The 19,631-nt window shown below is 41.6% G+C and overlaps 1 protein-coding gene across 3 annotated transcripts in view; it reads left to right on the top strand.

Moving 5' to 3' along the window:
• The first annotated feature begins 5,843 nt into the window (after positions 1 to 5,843).
• Ap1ar (adaptor related protein complex 1 associated regulatory protein) overlaps positions 5,844 to 19,631 on the top strand; it is a 29,872-nt gene continuing 16,084 nt past the window's right edge. The window contains exon 1 of one of the 3 annotated variants that reach the window (XM_034501133.2): positions 5,844 to 6,190. In XM_034501133.2, the coding sequence (XP_034357024.1) occupies positions 6,114 to 6,190 (77 nt within the window). In that variant the 5' untranslated portion in view covers positions 5,844 to 6,113. The remainder of the gene's footprint in view (positions 6,191 to 19,631) is intronic. The other 2 variants (XM_034501136.2, XM_034501135.2) reach the window with 2 other exon arrangements.

Genomic DNA, 19,631 nt, shown 5'->3' with positions numbered 1-19,631 from the left:
TGATCTATCATTATTACTGTAAATAAAGTTTATAGTCCTGTTCGTGAGATTCCCAGAAGATAGCTAGGAAAGGAGGAACAAGACCATACTTGAAGGTCATAACTCAGTCCTAAGGCATGGTTAATTGCTAGTTTAACATTTTTATTTGGAATATTTCTGAATGAAAGGAATATTGTCTTTAGGTAGGCAACCTCCAGAACAAATGTTAATTGTGCTGAATTATTTACTTCTCAGCTGGCAAGAGGTTTCGACCTTCCACTTTGGAGTGAAGGGTTCTTTTCCTTTCATATTCCCTTAAGCCCCCATCTTTCTATCCTGCCTCAAGGCTAGGCAGAGGCTTTAGCATCTTTTTTGAGTTAGCCTCAGAGCTAACATGATTTCTGCCACTGTCAGAAGCTTGATTCAATGGAAGGGACAGATCATGGAAGGTTCCATTCAATGGGAAAGCTATTAATATTGCATTGTAGGACGGGACACTGACAGTGCGGGGGGGAGGGGGAGCTGAAATCACGTGACTCCTTTGCCTTTACAGTGTTTGGTCTCAACCCCTCCCCTTGAGTGTTCAAGACTCTTCTTTTCAGGAGAATGAGGAAACCTCTGCTGTTTTTTTTTTTCCTTCTTTGCCATGATCCTTGACGTCAGACTTGGACTCTATCTGAATGGTTCTAGGTGAAGATTTCCCAATGGAAGGCATTTCGGGGATGTCCTTGGTGTGGAGTTAGTGTCCTTCTTTCCACTGTCCTGATCACATGACAACAGGTGGATAAACAGGAAGGGGTCCTGCCATGTTTCCCACAGTGGTGAACACCCGCCTGCCCAGTGAGTGGGTTCAATTCTTGTCTTTCTCTGCCATCACAATGGCAGGTAGCATATTTCCAAGGCACTTATGAACCTTCTCAGATATCGGTGTCTACCTTCAAGGGACTTCAGAATTTCTAAATTCTTTCCTTATTCAGTGTCCATGGGTTTGCAGGTGTGGTAGCTGCTCCCTCTGTGTGACCTTGGAATTTCCTTCTAGCATTAAGCACCACTCACTGCCTTAGTGATTCTCTGTGCTAAATTCTCCCTGTTCTAATTAGTATGTGGTTTCTAGCTTGGCATGAAGAAATTTGAGACAAACTCTGCCCAACAAATGCAATTCACAACTTGTATAATTGTTTGTGTGAATGCCTCTTTTGTGAAATGGAAATGTTTGGCGTGCAAAGAGGGAAGCAAATCACTTAGTGTCTTGTACTGAACGATGTTGAGCAACTAAGCTAATTTGCTGCACACTCATAAGGCAGACAACGGGCTGCTAGTGATTCAGTTGAATAATTACCTCTTGTGTCTTTAAACATAAAAGACACATGCACTTCCATGCACTTGTTCTCTTTGAAAAACGTCTATATAGTTCATTTCTTTATTTAACTGTAGAAATATAAAGTAAAAGGCTATCATGAAAAATAAGGGATTTCATCCCGCTGTGTTTTACAAGGCTTTCTGTGTGCTTGCTGTGTGCTTGTGTTTCCTCCCCCCTAATGAAAGCCTTTCTTCATCTGTAGAGAATTTATAAGGAGCCAGAATACTTTGTGTGTTAATATAAAAAAAGAGTTAGGCAACGCGGGGTCAACTCAAACCCACACTGGGAAATTGGCCTTTCACGGGATAGTATTCGAAGCTGACAAAAAGAAGGCACTGGAATCATGATGCCAGATTCCTGCACTTAAGATTGTTTTCTTTAGGTTTTAAAATATGATACAGCTACTATCAGTGTCTCCTATTAACTCATTGGATGTTGTAATCTTCAGTCACCTTGAAAGAGGCAGAGAATTGGAGAATTTTCTTTTTACACAAGACATTTCCTCTGCTTTTCTCCTTCCCTCACTCCTGACAGGATCTCACTATGTAGCTCTGGCTGCCCTAGACCTCACTATGTAGACCAGACTAGCCTTGACTCACAGGGCTCCATCTGCCTCTGCCTCCCAAATGCTGATTAAAGGCATGTGCCACTAATCTGGCTACAGGGCATACTTTCTTAATGCCCAGCTTCAGGTAGTACTATGAATGTGCTTGAAGGCAAGCTGAAAAGGTGGAATTCCCAAAGAGGAAGCACTTCTTCACAGATGCTTCTACGGTAACTATAAGGTCCACTTAGTAATCAGAAACATTCCCAATTGGGGTATGAAAAGTCCATATAATACAGTATAGGAATTAGTATACTAAGTAGTTGAAAGCAAGTTTTTAAATAGTTTTATTTTATTGACAAGGCTTATTGTATATTGTAATTTCTTCTTTTATACTGGTCATATGCCATACCTTGCATTTGATAATCTAAAACATGAAGTGAATTTAAAACAGTTTGTGTCCCTGTTTGCTAATAAATAACACAAAAGTCTCCCAAGGAACTGATATTGTGTTAGAACATGATAGCACACAAAGAGATTACTAACCAATAAGAAATTCTGAGCAAAGAAAATCAAATTTAGAATCACATGATCATAAGGCACTTGGAAAGTATAAAACATGTCCTGACTCAAGAGCACCTATAAAGAAAATGACGTCGTAATAACATACTACCAAAAAGAATTTTGAAGAGGATGAGGACGAGAGGCCCCATATACCTGGAAGGCAACGGCAGGACTCTCCAGAAAGTTGACATTAAAAGTCCTGTATGAGAGCTGATCTATGTGTGTTGATAAGCTGGATATTCTACTTGGCCAATTTTCATATCTTCTCATTTCATATGAATACATTCTGGCTATGACAGATTCCATACATGTGTCTTGGGATATTCTTGGCTATGGTTGCCAAACTTAAAGGAAACCAATTATACCTTAGTAGGAACCCAACCAAGCCTATGTCACTAGGGGTAGGTTTCCTTCACATTCGCCTGTTGCATAAACACCCCTTAAGGGGACCGGTGTGGTTTCTGTCAGTTCTTAACCAACAATAGTTGGTTTTTACTGCATGAAAAGCTTCAAAACTGCATCTCATATATTTCTTCAGAAAGTTTTCCCCCTCAGCATGGTGGCACGCACCTATAACTGTCCTACTTACACAGCACTAAGACACAAACAATCTCCAGGCTGAGCTCAGCCTAAGCTGCATGGCAAGACCCTATCTTTAAAAAACTAGCAAACAACTAGCATTTTTTTCACACATTAGTCAAAAAGCATTTCCACTATTATTAGCTTTCAAAAATATTTATGATGACTACATAACATGGATGTACCAGCAAACTTACCATTCCTCACACTAACCATTTATTTGGTTATTACTGATAAATATTTTCAAATGATTTTCCATAACAAGTTTCACTGTCTGAGGGTCAAGACAGTGCCAGTTCACTGCACCCTTGCACATAATGGGGTATTTCATTTGCAAATCTTTTAAGCTGGCAAGCAAATGACTTATTATTGTAAGTTGCTTAGATCTGCTTAATGAAGTTTGTTGTTTAAAGGTTTATTCATCTACATTGATTATATAGACCATTCACATTCTAAGACCTGATTTAACCAGTATTTGTATTTGCTTTTCACAGAGGTTTCTAAGAGCACCCATGAGAAGTGCTCTGTCAAGCCCACAACTATAACTCCGTAAGCTTTGTTGTTGTTTTTGAGACAGGGCTTCACAAATGTAACTCTGGATGGCTGGAAATTCCAATATATATATATACAGGGTGGACCTAAAAATCACAGAGGTCTACCTGGTTCTGCCTTCTGACTGCTGGAGTTAAAGGCATGCACCATCATGTCCAGCCCATTTCTTAAGCTTAAGTGAGCAATTATCATGATGTCACATGAAGTTTCAAGAAATAACACAGAGGGGCTGTAGAGATGGGTTAGGGGACCTGAGCTGGGTTCCTAGTATCTGTATCTGGTGACTTATAACCACCTGCAATTCCAGCTCCCGTTTTTCTGGGTCTGGCTTCCATGGGCATCTGTATGCATGTGTGTGTGCACACTAGAAGAGGGCATCAAATCTCATTACAGATGGTTGTGAGCCACCATGTGGTTGCTGGGAATTGAACTCAGGACCTCTGGCAGAGCAGTCAGTGCCCTTAACTACTGAGCCATCTCTCCAGCCCCCTCCCAAGACACTTTTAAAGTAATACAGAGTATTATTTATTATTATCACCATTATATCTTAAGTTACTTTTCCTCAATAGCAGTGTCTGACAAAACCACAGGACAGTGCCACAAACTAGGGTATGCTGATATCCATAGAGCCAAAGTACAGACTTCCTCTCACAGATCTACTTCTTATCACCTGCCCCTGGGAACCCTTTGCTGTGCTTGTCATTTGCATCACTTTGCCTTTTAAAAATGTCCTGTACGTATAATAATGCAGTATGTAAGCTTTACAAACTGGCCTGTTAGTTTTGCGTAATTTTTTGCAGCCTCATTCACTCAAGGCATGTTCGTCAACACTATGGGTAATATCTATAGGGTGCGTGTACCAGCTTCCTTAAGCGCTTGTAGTTCGAGTTCCAAGACTACATTATTAATATTGATTTCAGGTACTGAAAGAGAGAAGGACAATACAGTGACAATTTAGGAAACCATTAAGCCATTTCACTGGCATCTACGAGCTGTCAGTTTGTGTACTTAAATACCACAGAGTCAAGTACTCTAAGTGCTAAGACTGAAATCATGGTTGGCCTTGATGGTAAGAACCAACACAATGAATGAGTAGTTTAAAGAATGTTTTACTAGAAGCACTACGTTTTTCAATGTAACTATTTCACTCACATTAAAGTGGGTTAAAATAGTAATATCTGGTTATCAGTGAAGCAGGTTATCCACAGGACTAGGCATTTATAAAACTATGCCTTATATCCAGTTAGGGTGGCAGGTTTTATTACATAGGGTTTTATTACATAGACATGACTGGCCAGGAACTGGTTCTGTAGATCAGGCTGGCCTCCAACTCCCAGACATACTTCTGCCTTCTGCTTTTAATGCTACCTGGTGTCCGAAACCGGGTTTTAGGGTAGCATTTGAGGACATGGATCTTTACCCCAGCCTTGCTCTCACTTTGGAGCCGTATATTTGAATTAGAAATGGCTTGTTCTCCGGAAAACCCAAGACCTTTTGCTGATTTCCTCGGGTTCTCAACTTCTCCACCTGAAATTACTTTGACTTTTAATAATAATAATAATAAAAAGACAGGGTCTCACGCAACTTCCAACTTAAAGTGTATCCGAGGTTAACCTTGACTTTATGACTCTGTTCCTATCTCTCAAGTGCTGTGACTGAAGATTTTCCACCACACTTCTACCAACCGAGTTACATCCCCAAGTTGGAACTTTTCGTTTTGAATAAAAGAAAACCCGGCTAGTAGTACACCGTTAATGTCTCTCTGGCACGCTGGTAGTTTAATGACTATACGCTGCCACACAAACAAGAATATTTGAGGAATTTCTAAAAAAAAAAAAAAACCAAACAAACAAACAAACAAACAAAAAAAAAAAAACATCTTGGTGTATTCTAAGTAATGACAATGAGTCCCTAGTCTCTAGCTCTGATGCAGTACTCGAACGAACGCACTCGCTGGGTGACTTCCCTGCCTCAGGGGGGAGGCTCGTGTGCTTTAGGGACGAAGTTCGAAGGCTAAGCTTGCGCTCGAGGCTCCCTGCATGATCCCCACTGCTTGACAGCGAGCGACGAAGACGCCAAAAATGGCACAGAGAGAGGGCAATTCACCTTCTAGGATCAGGGTTCAACACACAGCACCTTTAACCAAGAATAGCGCCTCCTGCCAGGCTGAGACAGCCAAACCGGAAGCTAGCGGAAATGACGCACGCGCCAGCCGCCGGAAGCGAAGCCGCCAGACGTGTGTCCAATGGGAGCACCGGAGCGGCAGGGGGCGTGGCGGCGCGGGCCTCCCGCGGCTGCCGGGGCGGTGACGGGCGTGGGCGGGTGGCAAGCAGGCCATGCGGACGGCTGGCGACCCGGGACCCCACGACCCTGCGCTTGCATCTCGCGCCGCGATAGCCCGGAGCCCGCGGGCCTAGCGGCGGCCTTTGTTCCCTACGTCGCCGTCTGCCGAGCTCCGGCCGGCGCGGATGCAGCTGCTCCGCCTGGGCTCGCGCTCGGGGCTGGAGGAGGAGCGGAGGCTCCGGGCGGCATGCGATGGGGAACTGCTGCTGGACGCAATGCTTCGGGCTGCTCCGCCGGGAAGCGGGTCGGCTGCAGCGAGCGGGTGGAGGGTAAGCGGCAGCGCAGGCCCGGGATGCTCGGGATGCCCGGCCGGAGATCGGCGGTGGTGGGGCCCGCCGCCCCAGTGCAGGCTCCCTGTCCCTGAGGACTTAGCTTGGGAGGCACCGTCTCCTGTAAGCACCCGGCACTGCCGCCTGGACACACCCTGCTTTGACTTAATGCCAGAGCTGCTGTCTCTATGTTTGATCTTCCTTTTGGGCCTTGACAGAACAGGTGAAAATCTGGCCCCAAGGTTGATGCCTCAGGTGCATTTTAAGTAGAAATCACTTCTGCTCCAAGCTCTGATGAACTCTGTTAGGTAAATAGCTGCAGGATCACAGTGCACACTGGCCATTTAAGTAATTGGTGCGTCTGATTGTGAATCTTTTAATAGTAATACTTAGAATTACTAAGTATTCTAATACATAGAATACCATGCTGTGATTGCTACGATTATGCCTGGTAATCTCATCAAAATATCACCGAGCATCACTTCTCTTGTGTGAAAGTGGGATATGCTTAAGATTTTTCTATCCGCACTATCCAATAGCAAAATAGTATGACAGTTGAACAGCAAAACTGTTACATCTTTATTTCCTTGAATAATGAAGAGAAAAAAAAAAAACGAGGGCACATAGCATTAATTTTGATTTTATTATTCCTAAGTATTTTCCAGGAATTTAAACCTAGAATCAAAAAACTCTAAGCCAGCCAATCTATCTGAAGAATATATTTGTTTTGTACTTTCTTAAGCATGGTGCCAAATTTTCAACCAACAGTTTTGTATCATGAAGCTTTCAGCATACACAAACTGGAACCAAGTGATTTGTAAATCTGAGTCATGGATACATTATAAAATGATTCACTAGTCAAGCAGTGTTTCAAAGTAGCTAAGGCGTTGTAACATATTGTAATATGTATCCCTAGAAAGGGAGTGGATGGACTTAAAAGATTTCTACTTAGTTTGGTATTTTGATTTTTCCTATTTTCTATACTGTTACTTTCACAGGCGTGGGACTGCTGTTTTGTATTGTGATCCAAAATCATGTTATTCTAAGTATCGTGTGAGTGAACTCGTTTGTGAAGCTGTGGAAATGGGCTCATGGGAGAACTGGACATTACACCATCTTTGGCTTTATTATCATTCCTTGGAAGGCATAACAAGCAAACTCTGGGAAGGAGTGTTTTGAATTCTATGGTAGACAATATGTTTTTGTATTTGACTTTGGGGTACATTACCTGGGTTCTGTAAGAACCTTGGGTACTTTTTTAACAGTGACTTTACAAATGATATTTTAACTACACACTGTTCATTAAAATTGTGGGTTCTACTGGTGGAGTGCAGGCTTGACAGCATAGGGTAGGATAGGATGAAGTCATGTGAGTCACGTGAACATTGTAGATACGTTGTAATGCTTTATTGTGAATCTGTACTTTGTTTTTGGCTGACACCTTGAGTGAGCCCTAGGGGCTGTGGATGCTGTTGTCTTAAGACCACATGATCAGTATCCATCCTGTTTCTTGTCATCTGTAAGCACAGGTTTCAACAGTTCCCTTACTTGAATCTTCCCATAAACACAGTATTAGTTATCAACAATTCTTAGCAGCTTCCTGGAAGCATGTAGTTACTTGCACAGTAGTAGTAAACTGCCTTTCACTTTAGTTGCTGTTAGTTGTGTTCCTTTAGGTATGCATCTGGACAGTTAATGGGTACGTGTAAAAGTGAAAAAAAATATGTAATCACAAAAGCGTGTGTTGATTTAATGTCACTGTACTTATCATGGTTAGTAGGAAATAGGACATCCTGGGCTTTTCTTAGGCTCATTTAGTCTGTACCCCCATGGGGGTGCTTTGTGATTTGAAGCCTGATTTCTTAGCCTTGCAGATTTCCCAAGAGTCTCTCAAAATGAGATCACTCACTCTACACTATATAATCTCAGCACTATAATTACCAAATGTACCAGAGTGTGCTTTAGTATTTTGTATACTAGGATAACTGTTGACTAGTCCAAATATCAATATAAGTGCTAAGGCATCTTGGAGACCTTACTATAAAGAAACATACTACTGATATCCCGATGGGTTAGCCTTCTTCATTTGGAGGGTTCCTCTTCCAGCATGTTCTTCAGAACCCCATGTGCTGCCCAGTTGTTTTCTCTGGACAGTACTAGAACTCTGAGTGTGTTACCGTGCCTGGCTTATACCATGCTAGGGCTCAAATCTGAGGTGTTACACATTTTAAGGAAGCACTCTCCCTACAGGTTATTTGTTCTTAGATGGGTTCTTAGGAACTTAGTTGTGTTTTATTTCAATTCCCATCTTGAGATTGCTGTGAAATTGCCCATCCTTGTTTCAGTTCAGTTGTGGTATTACTCACACAGGTGTGATCATGTTTAGGGTGCTCTATTTGATAGGTGTTAGCCCCTTGGATTCTAACAGCAGACTTGCTTTTCCTTTCCTAGGGAAGATGACTTTAGTGTTTGTCAATATTTAGCTACTTCCTGTATGCTGGGCAGTATTTTAAATACTATGCCATCTCATATATTCTTTTGCACACTCCTGTCAAATAATAAGTGCTATTAAAAGTTTAGTTCTCTATCCAACATGCATGAAACCAATTTCTTATTTTTAATAGGATTTTGGAGTACTTCTGTAGGCAACACTCTTAAACATGGACTCAAGTTAAAGCATAAAACTGATTTGTATTTCATACACATCTTGTATACTTGAAAGTGATTTCATAGAGTATTTTTAGTCTGCCTATGGTTTTTCACTGTTTGCTTTAGGTAGCATAAGCATCTTACTATTTTACCCAGGCTGCCTCAAACTTTCCTGCAATTTCCTGCCCTGTGAAGTCAAGAATGGAGTTTCCATATTGTGGCCTCATGTTGGCTCACAACAGCTTTCAGAGCATGAGGCATTTTGGATTTTGAACTTTAGATTAATGGTGCTCAACTTGTACATGTGTTGTAGACTGAAAACCAAAGCTTGAAAGTTTAACTTGCCTGAGATAAGAGCTGGGATTGCAGTCAAAGTCCCTCTGAAACCAGAGCCCTTATCTATAACTGGTAGTAGCGTGCAGCTCTTTATTTTGTAGATAAACATCTGGGTATCCTCTGTCTGAACTGTCCTGGATCCTGTTGGTGAAGACCTTATGAATAGCTCAGCAACTGGACCCAGTCCTGTGACAAGCTTTGTGAGTCTGTGCTCTGTCTGTGTGTGTGACAGGCTTCCTGAGGCTGTGCAGTTGGTCTCTGCAGCATCATTGTCTTCTCCATTTTTGTTCCTTTCCTGGCCTGTCTTACTCTTGCTATCAGATAAGGGGTTTTTCTGATGTCTTTACTTTATTTAATTCCTTTCACATGTACACTGCTTATCCCAAGGACATTTCAGCCATTCCTGGTACTTCAGCCACTACCCCTTCATGCACCCTTTCAGCCTGCTGAAGAGATGCTCTTGCCTTGTTCCGTTTTAGCCTCCTCTTTACACATAGGCTCTGTTTAGAGTTTCTGTCTTCAGTGCTGCCTTCCTTGTACTATCAGCACGTCGTAGGAGCTGGGCTGTCTAGAACTACATTATACCATCCTGTTTCCTTGGTGACTGAGTTCTGCTGCTTTCTGTTTCCTATAGCTGGATTTCAGAGTCTTGTTTTTCTCCTATGGCAGCCTCATGTGTTGTCTGGAATTCATGTTCAACATATGTCCATTTGTATCATGTGCATTTCTGTGTTTGAGTATCTGTAATTTAGCTTTTCTCAGCAAAAACACATTAGTACAAATAGATCAGAAAAAATCAATTAAAAGAACATTAAAGATATTCTAGTTTCAATACAACACATTCACAAATCTTCATATTATAACTTTTTAATAAATATTATCCTTAATTTGAAAATAGTATTGACCCTGTGGTTCCAACCTTGGTCTCTTAGGCTCTCTTATTAACCACTCTTTTAGCATCCTGTATGCCAGCTGTTATGTTATTCCTGTTGGGGAGCAGTATTGTCTCACCATTTGCTTTATGTGTGATGTTCTGCCATAATAGGTATTGCTAAGATACAGGAGTATGGTGTCAATAGCAAGGATGTGTTTTATTAGTATGCTTGTTTATTGGCTTTGAAAAGCACAGATGAAAGATTCTTCTGAAATTTCACAAGTTACTTTTCACATAGTGGATGTTTAAATGGATATAAAAATCCTATCTGTTATGTGTTACAGCTTAGAGCCTCCGAGGACTTTTTTCTTTCTGACCTTTTATTCTTCTGACTCATATATGTATATAAATGACTTATTTCCCATCCCCCCCCCTTTCAAGTAATTCTGTGAAACACGAGGCCTTGTCTCCTCCCTGTGTCTTGTGTTAGTCCTCTCCTGCTGAGTTCTGAAGTCATCCACACTTCCTGTGTAACTTTCAGTCTGCCTTTCAGTGCTGCCGTTTCTTCTCATAGCCCTCTCTTCCTCCTTCCTCTGTTCTACTTCCTGATCGTTTTTACCTTTGTTTCCTGCCTTCGTCACAGAAAGTCAGTCTGTAGTCACCTTAGCTGTGAGCAGGAGGGTCATTGTCGTCCTCTCCAACTCCACATTCTGTGTCTTTACCACCTCCACATCTGTGCTGGTTAAGTTTTTTTGTCAACACGATGCCTGAGAAGAGGAAATCTCAATTGAGGAATTTCCTACATCAGATTGGCCTGTGGCGTCCTCCTCACTTTAGTGCTACCCTAAGATATCTCTAGGAGAAAGGCCTAAATGTGTATCCTTCCAGATATCTGTATCTTTTCTTCCTGTTTTTTTCTTGCCTTGTCTCTGCTGCGTTCTTCTCTGAGTCTGTTTCTTCCCTGTTTCTTCCTTATGTTCATTTGAATAACACCTACTTACTCATCTTTTCCGCTGGCAAGCAAGAATTCCTTTCCACAGTTTTCCTGAAGCATCACCAGCCCTCTGGAAATGAGAGCTCACAGCACTGCCGGCCGAACAATCTGCTCCCCTGAGCTCCACTTGCCTGCTTAGCTTCTGAGTGCACTCCTCGGTCCTTGCCCGTGCTGATCCGGGCTTCTGTTGAGTACCTAGTTAAGTTCATAGTATGTAGATATCCAAGTATTTGTTGATTCTGTGACTAGAGTTTCTTAAGTCTGTCACTGTTTCTAGGCCTGGCTTTTGATCTCTGATGCTTCTGAACTGCACTTTCCTGTATTTGGGGATGGGCTTATTCTTCCTCTCCAGAGTGATTAAAACACAACCCTGCTTGTAATTTACCTTTGCATCTACCCCATTTGACTGTAAGATTAATTTTTACTGACTTTTATGTTCTAAATATTAATATGTTGCTTTGCTCATTGTTCAGTAACTTAGAGAAGGAAGAAAAGGAAGACCGGTTCACATAAGAAAAGAGGTCACATGTTTCACTCTCTAAGGGAAATTGAGTGATGTCAGGTGAATGGGAGGCTCAGGCCTCAGCTCCTCCCTCTTTGTTTCTAGTTTCCTCTAGAGCAGGCTCTTCTCAAAGGGCAGTGTTTGTTTGCTTGTTTAGCCTGTCTTTTCTGTCTTTGCCTTGACAGAGGGAAGGTATGTCTCTACTGTTCTTGCAAGGCATAAAATAATAAAATAATTTTCTGACTACCCATTCTAAAGCTCATCACTCAGAAGGCACTGTTAATAGTAGCTATTTTTACCTCATGATTATAGTTCTGTACAGCCCTGCATAGATACTTAGCCAGTACAGAAACAGCATTACCATCCAATAGCTGCAGTGGTAGATGTAAAATGAAATTTGTGATGAAGGATTGGCTCCAATGGAAACTAAGTGCCACTGTCTGCTGTGTACACTTGTGACCCAGAAAGGCCAATGGTTTGAGTCTCAGTACCTGGGCTCAAAATAGCCAGGGTGGCAGCTCAGGCAGTGAGGGCGAGAACTGGACCCAGGGGTGTGACATGCTGTGTTGACATCATCATATCCCTTTAGATTGAGGCGGGTAACCCTCCACTGAAATCTTCCATGTCAGCTAGAAAACAGTGTCCTGTCGTCCTCTTTGTGATAGCTTTTGCCAGGCAAGTGATTTATAGCCTGATCTGTCTTACATTTGGGGGTGGGAAGATGTCTTGGGAGGCTTTTAATTTTTTGTAGACTTTGGAACCATTTACCTAGGTTGATCATCATTTATTTATAATATCCAAGAAAATATGAAGGATTGTTGTACTGTCTTTCACCAGGTATGATGTAAAACATGTTGAAAGTGAACAATACCAATGTAGTTTTGAGTTTCATAGGGTTTTTTAACCCACTATGCAACATAACAGAATAGCATTAAAAACTATATTTTCAGCCAGCTGTCAACAAGATTTAAATTTACCTTAGTATCTATCTTGATAACAAGATAGTAAGTTTCTAGGAATCTCCATTTCTTACTCTAAATTCTTTTGTTAATATTCCATGCACCAACGATAGCCTCTCCTGCTTCTCCGCCACTCTACGCGTTTGAGCCGCAGTCACAGTTTTAGTAGTAGAGTAAATCCGCAGGAATCTGTCTCATATTGAGACAGCCCTCGAGGACACGGGGACTCTCTGTAAATCATCCATGAATGGCTCTGAGCCTTGGAAAGTTGCAAGCTAAGGAGGGAAATACACTTGTGTTTTCTCTAGTTAGTCACTGTTTTCACACCTTGTGCTGGGTTTTGCCCGAAACCTTTCCCCCTCTCTTTTTCCTAAAGCATATGCCTGAGTTGGTGGTCGTTAAATGTACATATGATGTGACACAGCTCAGCTCTGTGTGACCCTGCTGTGTTTCCTGGGGACTCCGCTAGCTTCTCACATCCCTGTTTTTTACCCTTGCATCTTTGGCTTACTGTGTTTACTTTGTGTGGTACCCACTCTCTGTGCACTGTAGCACCTTGCCCATTCTGACCCTGCTTGCTGGCATCTCATTGTCTAACCCTTCCTCTGATCAGATTCATTTTTATCTGCTAAGTATTTGCTTATCTGCTTCTCTCAGCGACAGCTCCCTGATCCAGGCTATCATTGCTTTACCCTAGCCTCAAGTTGATTACATGCATTATTCATGCATTCACTCTGCAGAGTCCCCTTGCAGCTCCCTCAGACTCTTATGGTTCCTGGCACTTGAATCAAGCTTTTTGTGGTGGCGTACCCAGCTAGATTTAAGGGAAGAATTGTACTCGTGTTCCTCAGTAATTACTTAAATACAGTAAATATTAGTCATAGACATTTGTTTTTGCTTTCAGTGATTTCGGACAGTTGGTCCAGAACTCTCATGTTCATACCTGATCATCCACTCATTTTGCTTCCTGTGTAACATTATATTGTATTAATATACCATAATTTATCTATTTATTGATGGACATTTCTGTTACTTCAAGGGTGGTTGTGTTTCTTTTTTTTTCTGTCACCATTAGTAGGCATTCTAATAATATCCCTTTCTACACCTGTACAAGAGATTTCCGGGAGTGGACACAGGTTCATCGCTTATGCACATCTTCATCAGTACTAAAATATATTTAAGTTATCCAAGTTTATGCAAGTTTATACTTTTACTAACAAGGGATCTTCATTGCTCCACTCTCTATGTACTTTTTCCAACTTATTAATGTGAAATATTGGGTATTTGTATGAGAACTTCAATATAACCCTATGTGCTTGTAGCAAATAGAATATGTATTTTTTTAAATTCCCTTAGTGATAGCAGTGGAAATATAAGAAACTAGGAATAAGTAATAGGAGATATTAAAAACTGCAGTGGCTCTTTTTAAACCTCAGATAAATGGAGAACACTACTGTGGTCCTGGGAGGACTCTGCCTGGGTGTTCACACCAATGACCACAAGTAAAATACAGTAAAAATGAAATCAGTGACCGAGTTCAACTTGACAGGGTAATTCCATACATTGTGAAGAAGGTAATGATTTTGTCTTAGGCCATAACAGACGCTAATAAAACTGAAGTGTCGGCACAAAGCTAGACAGCAGGAGACGGGTAGAGCACAGTTACCTTCCTTAACAAGGTGACTGCCTCCTGCCAAGCTGGAAGAGTGACTGCTTCACTACAGTAGTGAGAGGGACTGAGAGAACATCTGTTATTTTCTAGTTCAGAAACTTCTCCCTCCTATAGCCACTTCCTCTCTTTTTTCTTTCCCTAGTTCAAGTTCCCAAGGTGGGCAGCAGTGTGGTCAGGAGTAAGAATTCATTGTTCTGTTGATCTTTGCTGTGGATGGGACCTGAATGCCTCTGACACTGTTGCCATCTTCTCTTGTTGTTTGCTAAAAAGTCATGCCTCCAAGGATCTCTGAACTTGGGAGATGTGTATGGTTCTGGTGTATTATCATCATAATGAAATTACTTTGAAGTTGAGTAGCTGGCCCTTACCTACTTTCTTAACTGTGTGTGTTTTCTTTCTCTTAATCCTACTGTTTGAAATCTATATCAAAGAAATACCACCTCTTCCAAAACACTTGAGTATCTGTTCTCACATTCTACAAATACAAAGGCAGAGAGTTAAGAGTTTCCCTTAGAAGCATGATAGAAAAGAATCAGACCTTCCATTCTGGCTTGCACTTTTTTGTCTTAAGTAGATTCAGGGACTTTTGTCCAGTCTGGCCCACGTATGTGCTAACAGTAGTCGTTCTAGGCAGTAGGATGGCTGTTGGTAGCCGGTGGTATGAGTCAGGTGATTAGACCATGCTCTCTTTGAATGTCGTCAGCATTTACTGCCGGTGTCTGGTGAAAATGGTATGGGAAATGTAGTCATGTCTCACATACAAAAGCACTTACAGGGGTGGCATTACATATCAAAGGAACATGGTCAGACTCTAAGCTGGACACTTAGCACTGGATGTGTGGCAGTGCTTTCAGCTGTAGAATTGATGAATTAAACATAGAGGACAAATCAAAGACAATCTGAATGTTTGTCACATCTAGTCATACAAATATGCTGAAGAGCTTAGCTACTGGAGGAGACGTTTCAGTGACTTTTGTACTGCCTTTAGAATCCAGTTCAGCTGGACATCTCATAGCCCTCTAAATCCAGACTGGTTGTATCTCAAGTGCCGTACTGGACATCGGAGATCTCTCTAGGGTAACAATAGCCATAGGAGTGTTGAGGAAAGGAAATTTCTCTGAGACACGTGAGGATTAGCTCAGTTCAGGGCGTATTCTGTGTACTTGGTAACTGAATCTGTTCCTTACCGGTTAGCACCCTGCTCTTTCTTGGCTTGGCTTATGTCACACATAGCTTGAAATCAAGTCAGTGAAATACTGATTTTTTTTTTTTCTTAAATTTGAGAAAATTTGAAACAGGACTCAGAAGACCCGAGTAAAGCAAGCCTTAGTGTCTTTTGCTTGTGATTGGTTTGGTTGATTTATATAAACATGGCAATTTGTTTTAGGCAACTAAATACATAGTTTCTCTGTGTCCAGGCTTTCACCTTTGGCTGTGTTTGTTCAGATATAGAACATTAAGTTATAAATTATTAATTTAAAGATGAGAAGTCAGCTGTGTGGAAAGTGTGAAGTAATTGTCTTTTGGTAAGAACATCCTTTTGCTTTGAAATGACCAATAAGGTAGGAGATGTTTGGTGTAGATTTGGAACAATGGAGCAGCATGCCAATGTAACTGATCTGCTAGGGATAGTTTGGTTTTAGTCTGTTTCTAGCTTACCAAAATTTAACTCGCTCTCCCCCTGTCTCTCCACCCCAAGAACAGTTCCATTCTCCCATAGTAATTAGATTTAAACTCCTTTAAAACTATAAGAATATATGTATTATATATATTCACTCTGTTCCAGAGTGAGGGGAGTGGTTGTCAGTCATTCAAGCTCCTAACCCATCATCATTAAAGCACCACATTAACCTTTTACCAGGGTTATTGGCATCCATATACATGTTCAGGTGTTAACATGGAGTTTAAGCATGGGGGTGGGAAATGCTGACATTACTATCTTTGTCTATGACCAACATTCCTTGGGGGTAGAAAATAGATCATTTCTTGAGTTTGAAGCAAGAAAGAAAAGAAAAATGCTTCCTGTAGTCTGGAGTGGAGAACAAGCAGTTGTTGATAAGCAGTACTTTGAGACAAAGCCTGGATACCCTTGTAGGCTGGCTGCGGCTCTATGGGAAGGCTCCTCATCTTGCCCTTTCATCTCCAGCTCTGAGCACTCCCACAGGGGACTTTAGACTGACGTTTATGTTAGTGTTGTTGACTTAGCAGTAAGTAGATTCTTACACAGACTCTTGCTCCATGTGGACATTGATCTCCAGGCTGCACCTTCCTCATCTTCGACAGTTCCATCCATGAGTGCTGTCTTCAAAGGACTTCTCAGTTCTGTCTGTTACCACTGTGATCCTAGCCGCTTCTATTCTCCTTTGTGCTGCTACAGTGCCTGCTAGTTGGTCTCTTAAAGCAGCAAATCATCTCTAAGATCCCCTAGGGAAGTTCGTATTAGGGCTGAAAGCTTCTAAACACATCTGTAAAGAATTTGAAAGATGATGGACTTAAGTACTCTGGTGAAACAGTGAGGCTGAGCAGTGATTGCTGATGGCTGCTGATAACCATGGTGAAGGTGAATGTGGTGCTTTAACATGGGTGGGGTAGGAGCCTGGGTGATTGACAAAAGCTTCACCCCTTACTCTGGAATAGAATTGTGAGGTACAAAATAAAAAAGACAGCTCCAGGTGCTGCAGCCAGCTAGGGGCTGGACCAGCTCTCTTGCTCGTAAACCCTCAAAGCTAGATCAGTAGCACCTTCACCACCAGGACCAGCTCTCCCGAGTGCTGTCACTGGTGAGGGTCAGGGCCAGCTTAGACCCAACCCAACAGCTGTCCCATCTATGAGCTGCTGTGAGGAGCATGTGAAGGGGCTGGTTCTGTAGGATCTCCATGACATGGACAACATCAACATATCTGAGAGGAGTCCCAGCCAGAATCTAGTATTGATAGTATACAGCAGAATCCAGAGACCTCGATCCACACCAACCACTCATTGCAATGAACACTTGCAAGTAAATGTGTAGACAAAAGGGTATACTCTGAGGTACACTACAGCTGCGTAATTGTTCCATTTCTAACCACAATGTTTTGCTCTTTTATTTATAGTTATTTTTTATCTGCCTTTGGGGGGAGGTTGCAAGGGTGGAGGGTAGATACAAAGGGTCCAGAAGATGAGTGGGGATGGAATACATGATGTGAAATTCACAACAAATCAATAGAAAGTTTTTTAAAAAGTCAGGATAGCTTTTTATAGGAAATACTAAAAGTATATGTCTCAGATTTTTAGGTTTTTAGCAGTCAGTAGTACGACTTGGATCTTGGTGTCCTCCCTTTGCTTAAGTGATGTGGTGTTTACTGAAGGACATTTCTGTGAACCGACATGCTGCCTGTGCACTAAGGGGTTATCCTTGAAATGGTACTTAAAAACCATGTCTTTCTAACCATGTTCCACTTGGAAAACTTGGAGAACAGCTATAGTTTTTATATGGGTCATTGTTGGCAAAATAGAACTGATCAAATTTAATACTGCACATGTCTGTCAAGGGTCTAGGAGGCACCAGCATTGTTTAAATAAATAAAGACATCCATAATTCATTTTCAAATACATATACTCTGCTATCTACTTGTTTTTTTTTTTAAACCCATAGTAAAGCTTCTCTTAAAAAAAAAAAAAAAAGACATCTGCGTTTGCCAAATTGCATATTGACTTTAACCAATCAATACACTCTTACTACTGTAGGAGTCAAGAAATATTCTTTGTGAATAAGATTTCAGTCTGATTTTTTAAATGAAGCCTTACAGATCTCAGGAAGATATTATTTATGTTTGGTTTCCCGAGAACTCTGAACAAATCAAATGAATTCTAGGGGTGTATAGTTTGTCCAGTCAGAGTCAGGCAAGAGTATGATAGTTGTCAGTATAACCAGTTGTAGCTAGAGAGGCCAGAGACATTTGACTTATAGGTCATATAACCTACTGTAAGTATAGTGCAGTGGTGATCTCCCTGGTTTTGACTGTTTGGGGTGTCCTATATTATCTTAGTATTGCTGAACTTTCATTATTTACTTACACCACTCAGCAGGCCTAAACAAGAAGAGTTTAATCAGAGTCCGATTGGTCAAGCAAAGGAGTAATGGTTATATGTAGAGAAACAACTGAATACCAGAAGCAGGAATCCTACTGTTCTGACCTAGAATATGCAACTCATTTCTGATTTTACTTGAAAAAACTGAAGAGGAGAGACCCTGTGTGGCTAGAGGGTAAAAGATACTGTATTCATGTTGGAATATTCCATTAGCTTTTTGAAAATGACAATGCAACGGGAAGACACAAAACAATGTATTGCATTGGTATGTTAGATCAAACTACCCAACATACGTAGATTAAAGCAGGAGAAAGGGTTGACCTAGGCTCACTTTAGCTCATGGCTGGGGAAACATATGGCATCACATTATGGCAGCCAGGCTCTCTGCTGCTCTTCTTTCTCACCTTTATTTTGTTCAGGATGCTGGTGCCTAGGATGGCTCCTTTATTTACAGCCTGACCCTATCTAGAATCCCCTGGGAAGGGAGTCCCAAAACGTTGTCTAGACTAGGTTAGTCTGAGTGTGCTTGTGAGAGGTATTGATCGTGTAAGATAGAAAGACGCACAGACTGTGGGCACCTGCATTTCATGGCTGGGCCCTGGAAAGGAGAAGGAGAGGAAGAAAGCACTAACATGCACCAGTGAACTCACGGCTGTCTGGTTTTATGGGGTGTGCTATGACTAGCTGCTTCAAGTTCCTGCCATCTTGACTCCTCCACAGTAATGGACTGTAACCTGAAACAGCAAACACACCCTTTCTCCTTTAAGTGGCTTTTGCATGGGTGTTTTATCACAGCAACAGGAAATGAAACTATAACAAGTTTTCCTTCCACTAATTCTTTAGGGAAATGTCACAGATCCCAGGTGCTTCTAAGCACAGTCAGTTGACAGTGAGGATCAACTGTCACATCTGTCACTAAAAAACTGTCACAGAAAAAAATATCAACTATAACTCCTTTGCTCTTTTAGTTGGTTAGTTACAATAATGTGTCATTTTCTTACTAACTCTTTAAGCCCCCTCCATGGAAATGTACAGAGCATCAGACCTGACCCGACTCGAGAGATCTCATTATTCAAAGAGGCCTTTTCTGTCTAGTACACCTGACAAATCAGGAACTATGAGAGCTGATTGGTTCCTATGCGGGGCCCCTGTAGTGGGAACTGCACATGCGTGAGAGTCTTAAAGATGCCTACTATTCTCAGTAGCAACAGAGTTTGAATTGGCCGTGTCTGAGATGAACATGGTATTGCAGTAGACCATATATTGTTGGTGCGGACATGGTAAGGAAGGTGCTCATTTAACTGCATCTAAGTTTCAGAGAGAGGTACAATGGCCAAAGTAAAAGGAAAGGTTTGCCCACCCACCCCTTAGAAAAGCTGTAGTG

This window comes from Arvicanthis niloticus, chromosome 4, assembly GCF_011762505.2.
Source record: "Arvicanthis niloticus isolate mArvNil1 chromosome 4, mArvNil1.pat.X, whole genome shotgun sequence".
In the NCBI taxonomy this organism is placed as follows: Eukaryota; Metazoa; Chordata; class Mammalia; order Rodentia; family Muridae; genus Arvicanthis; species Arvicanthis niloticus.
The sequence above is the reverse complement of the archived record's forward strand: the minus strand, read 5'-3'. Positions and strand labels throughout refer to the sequence as shown.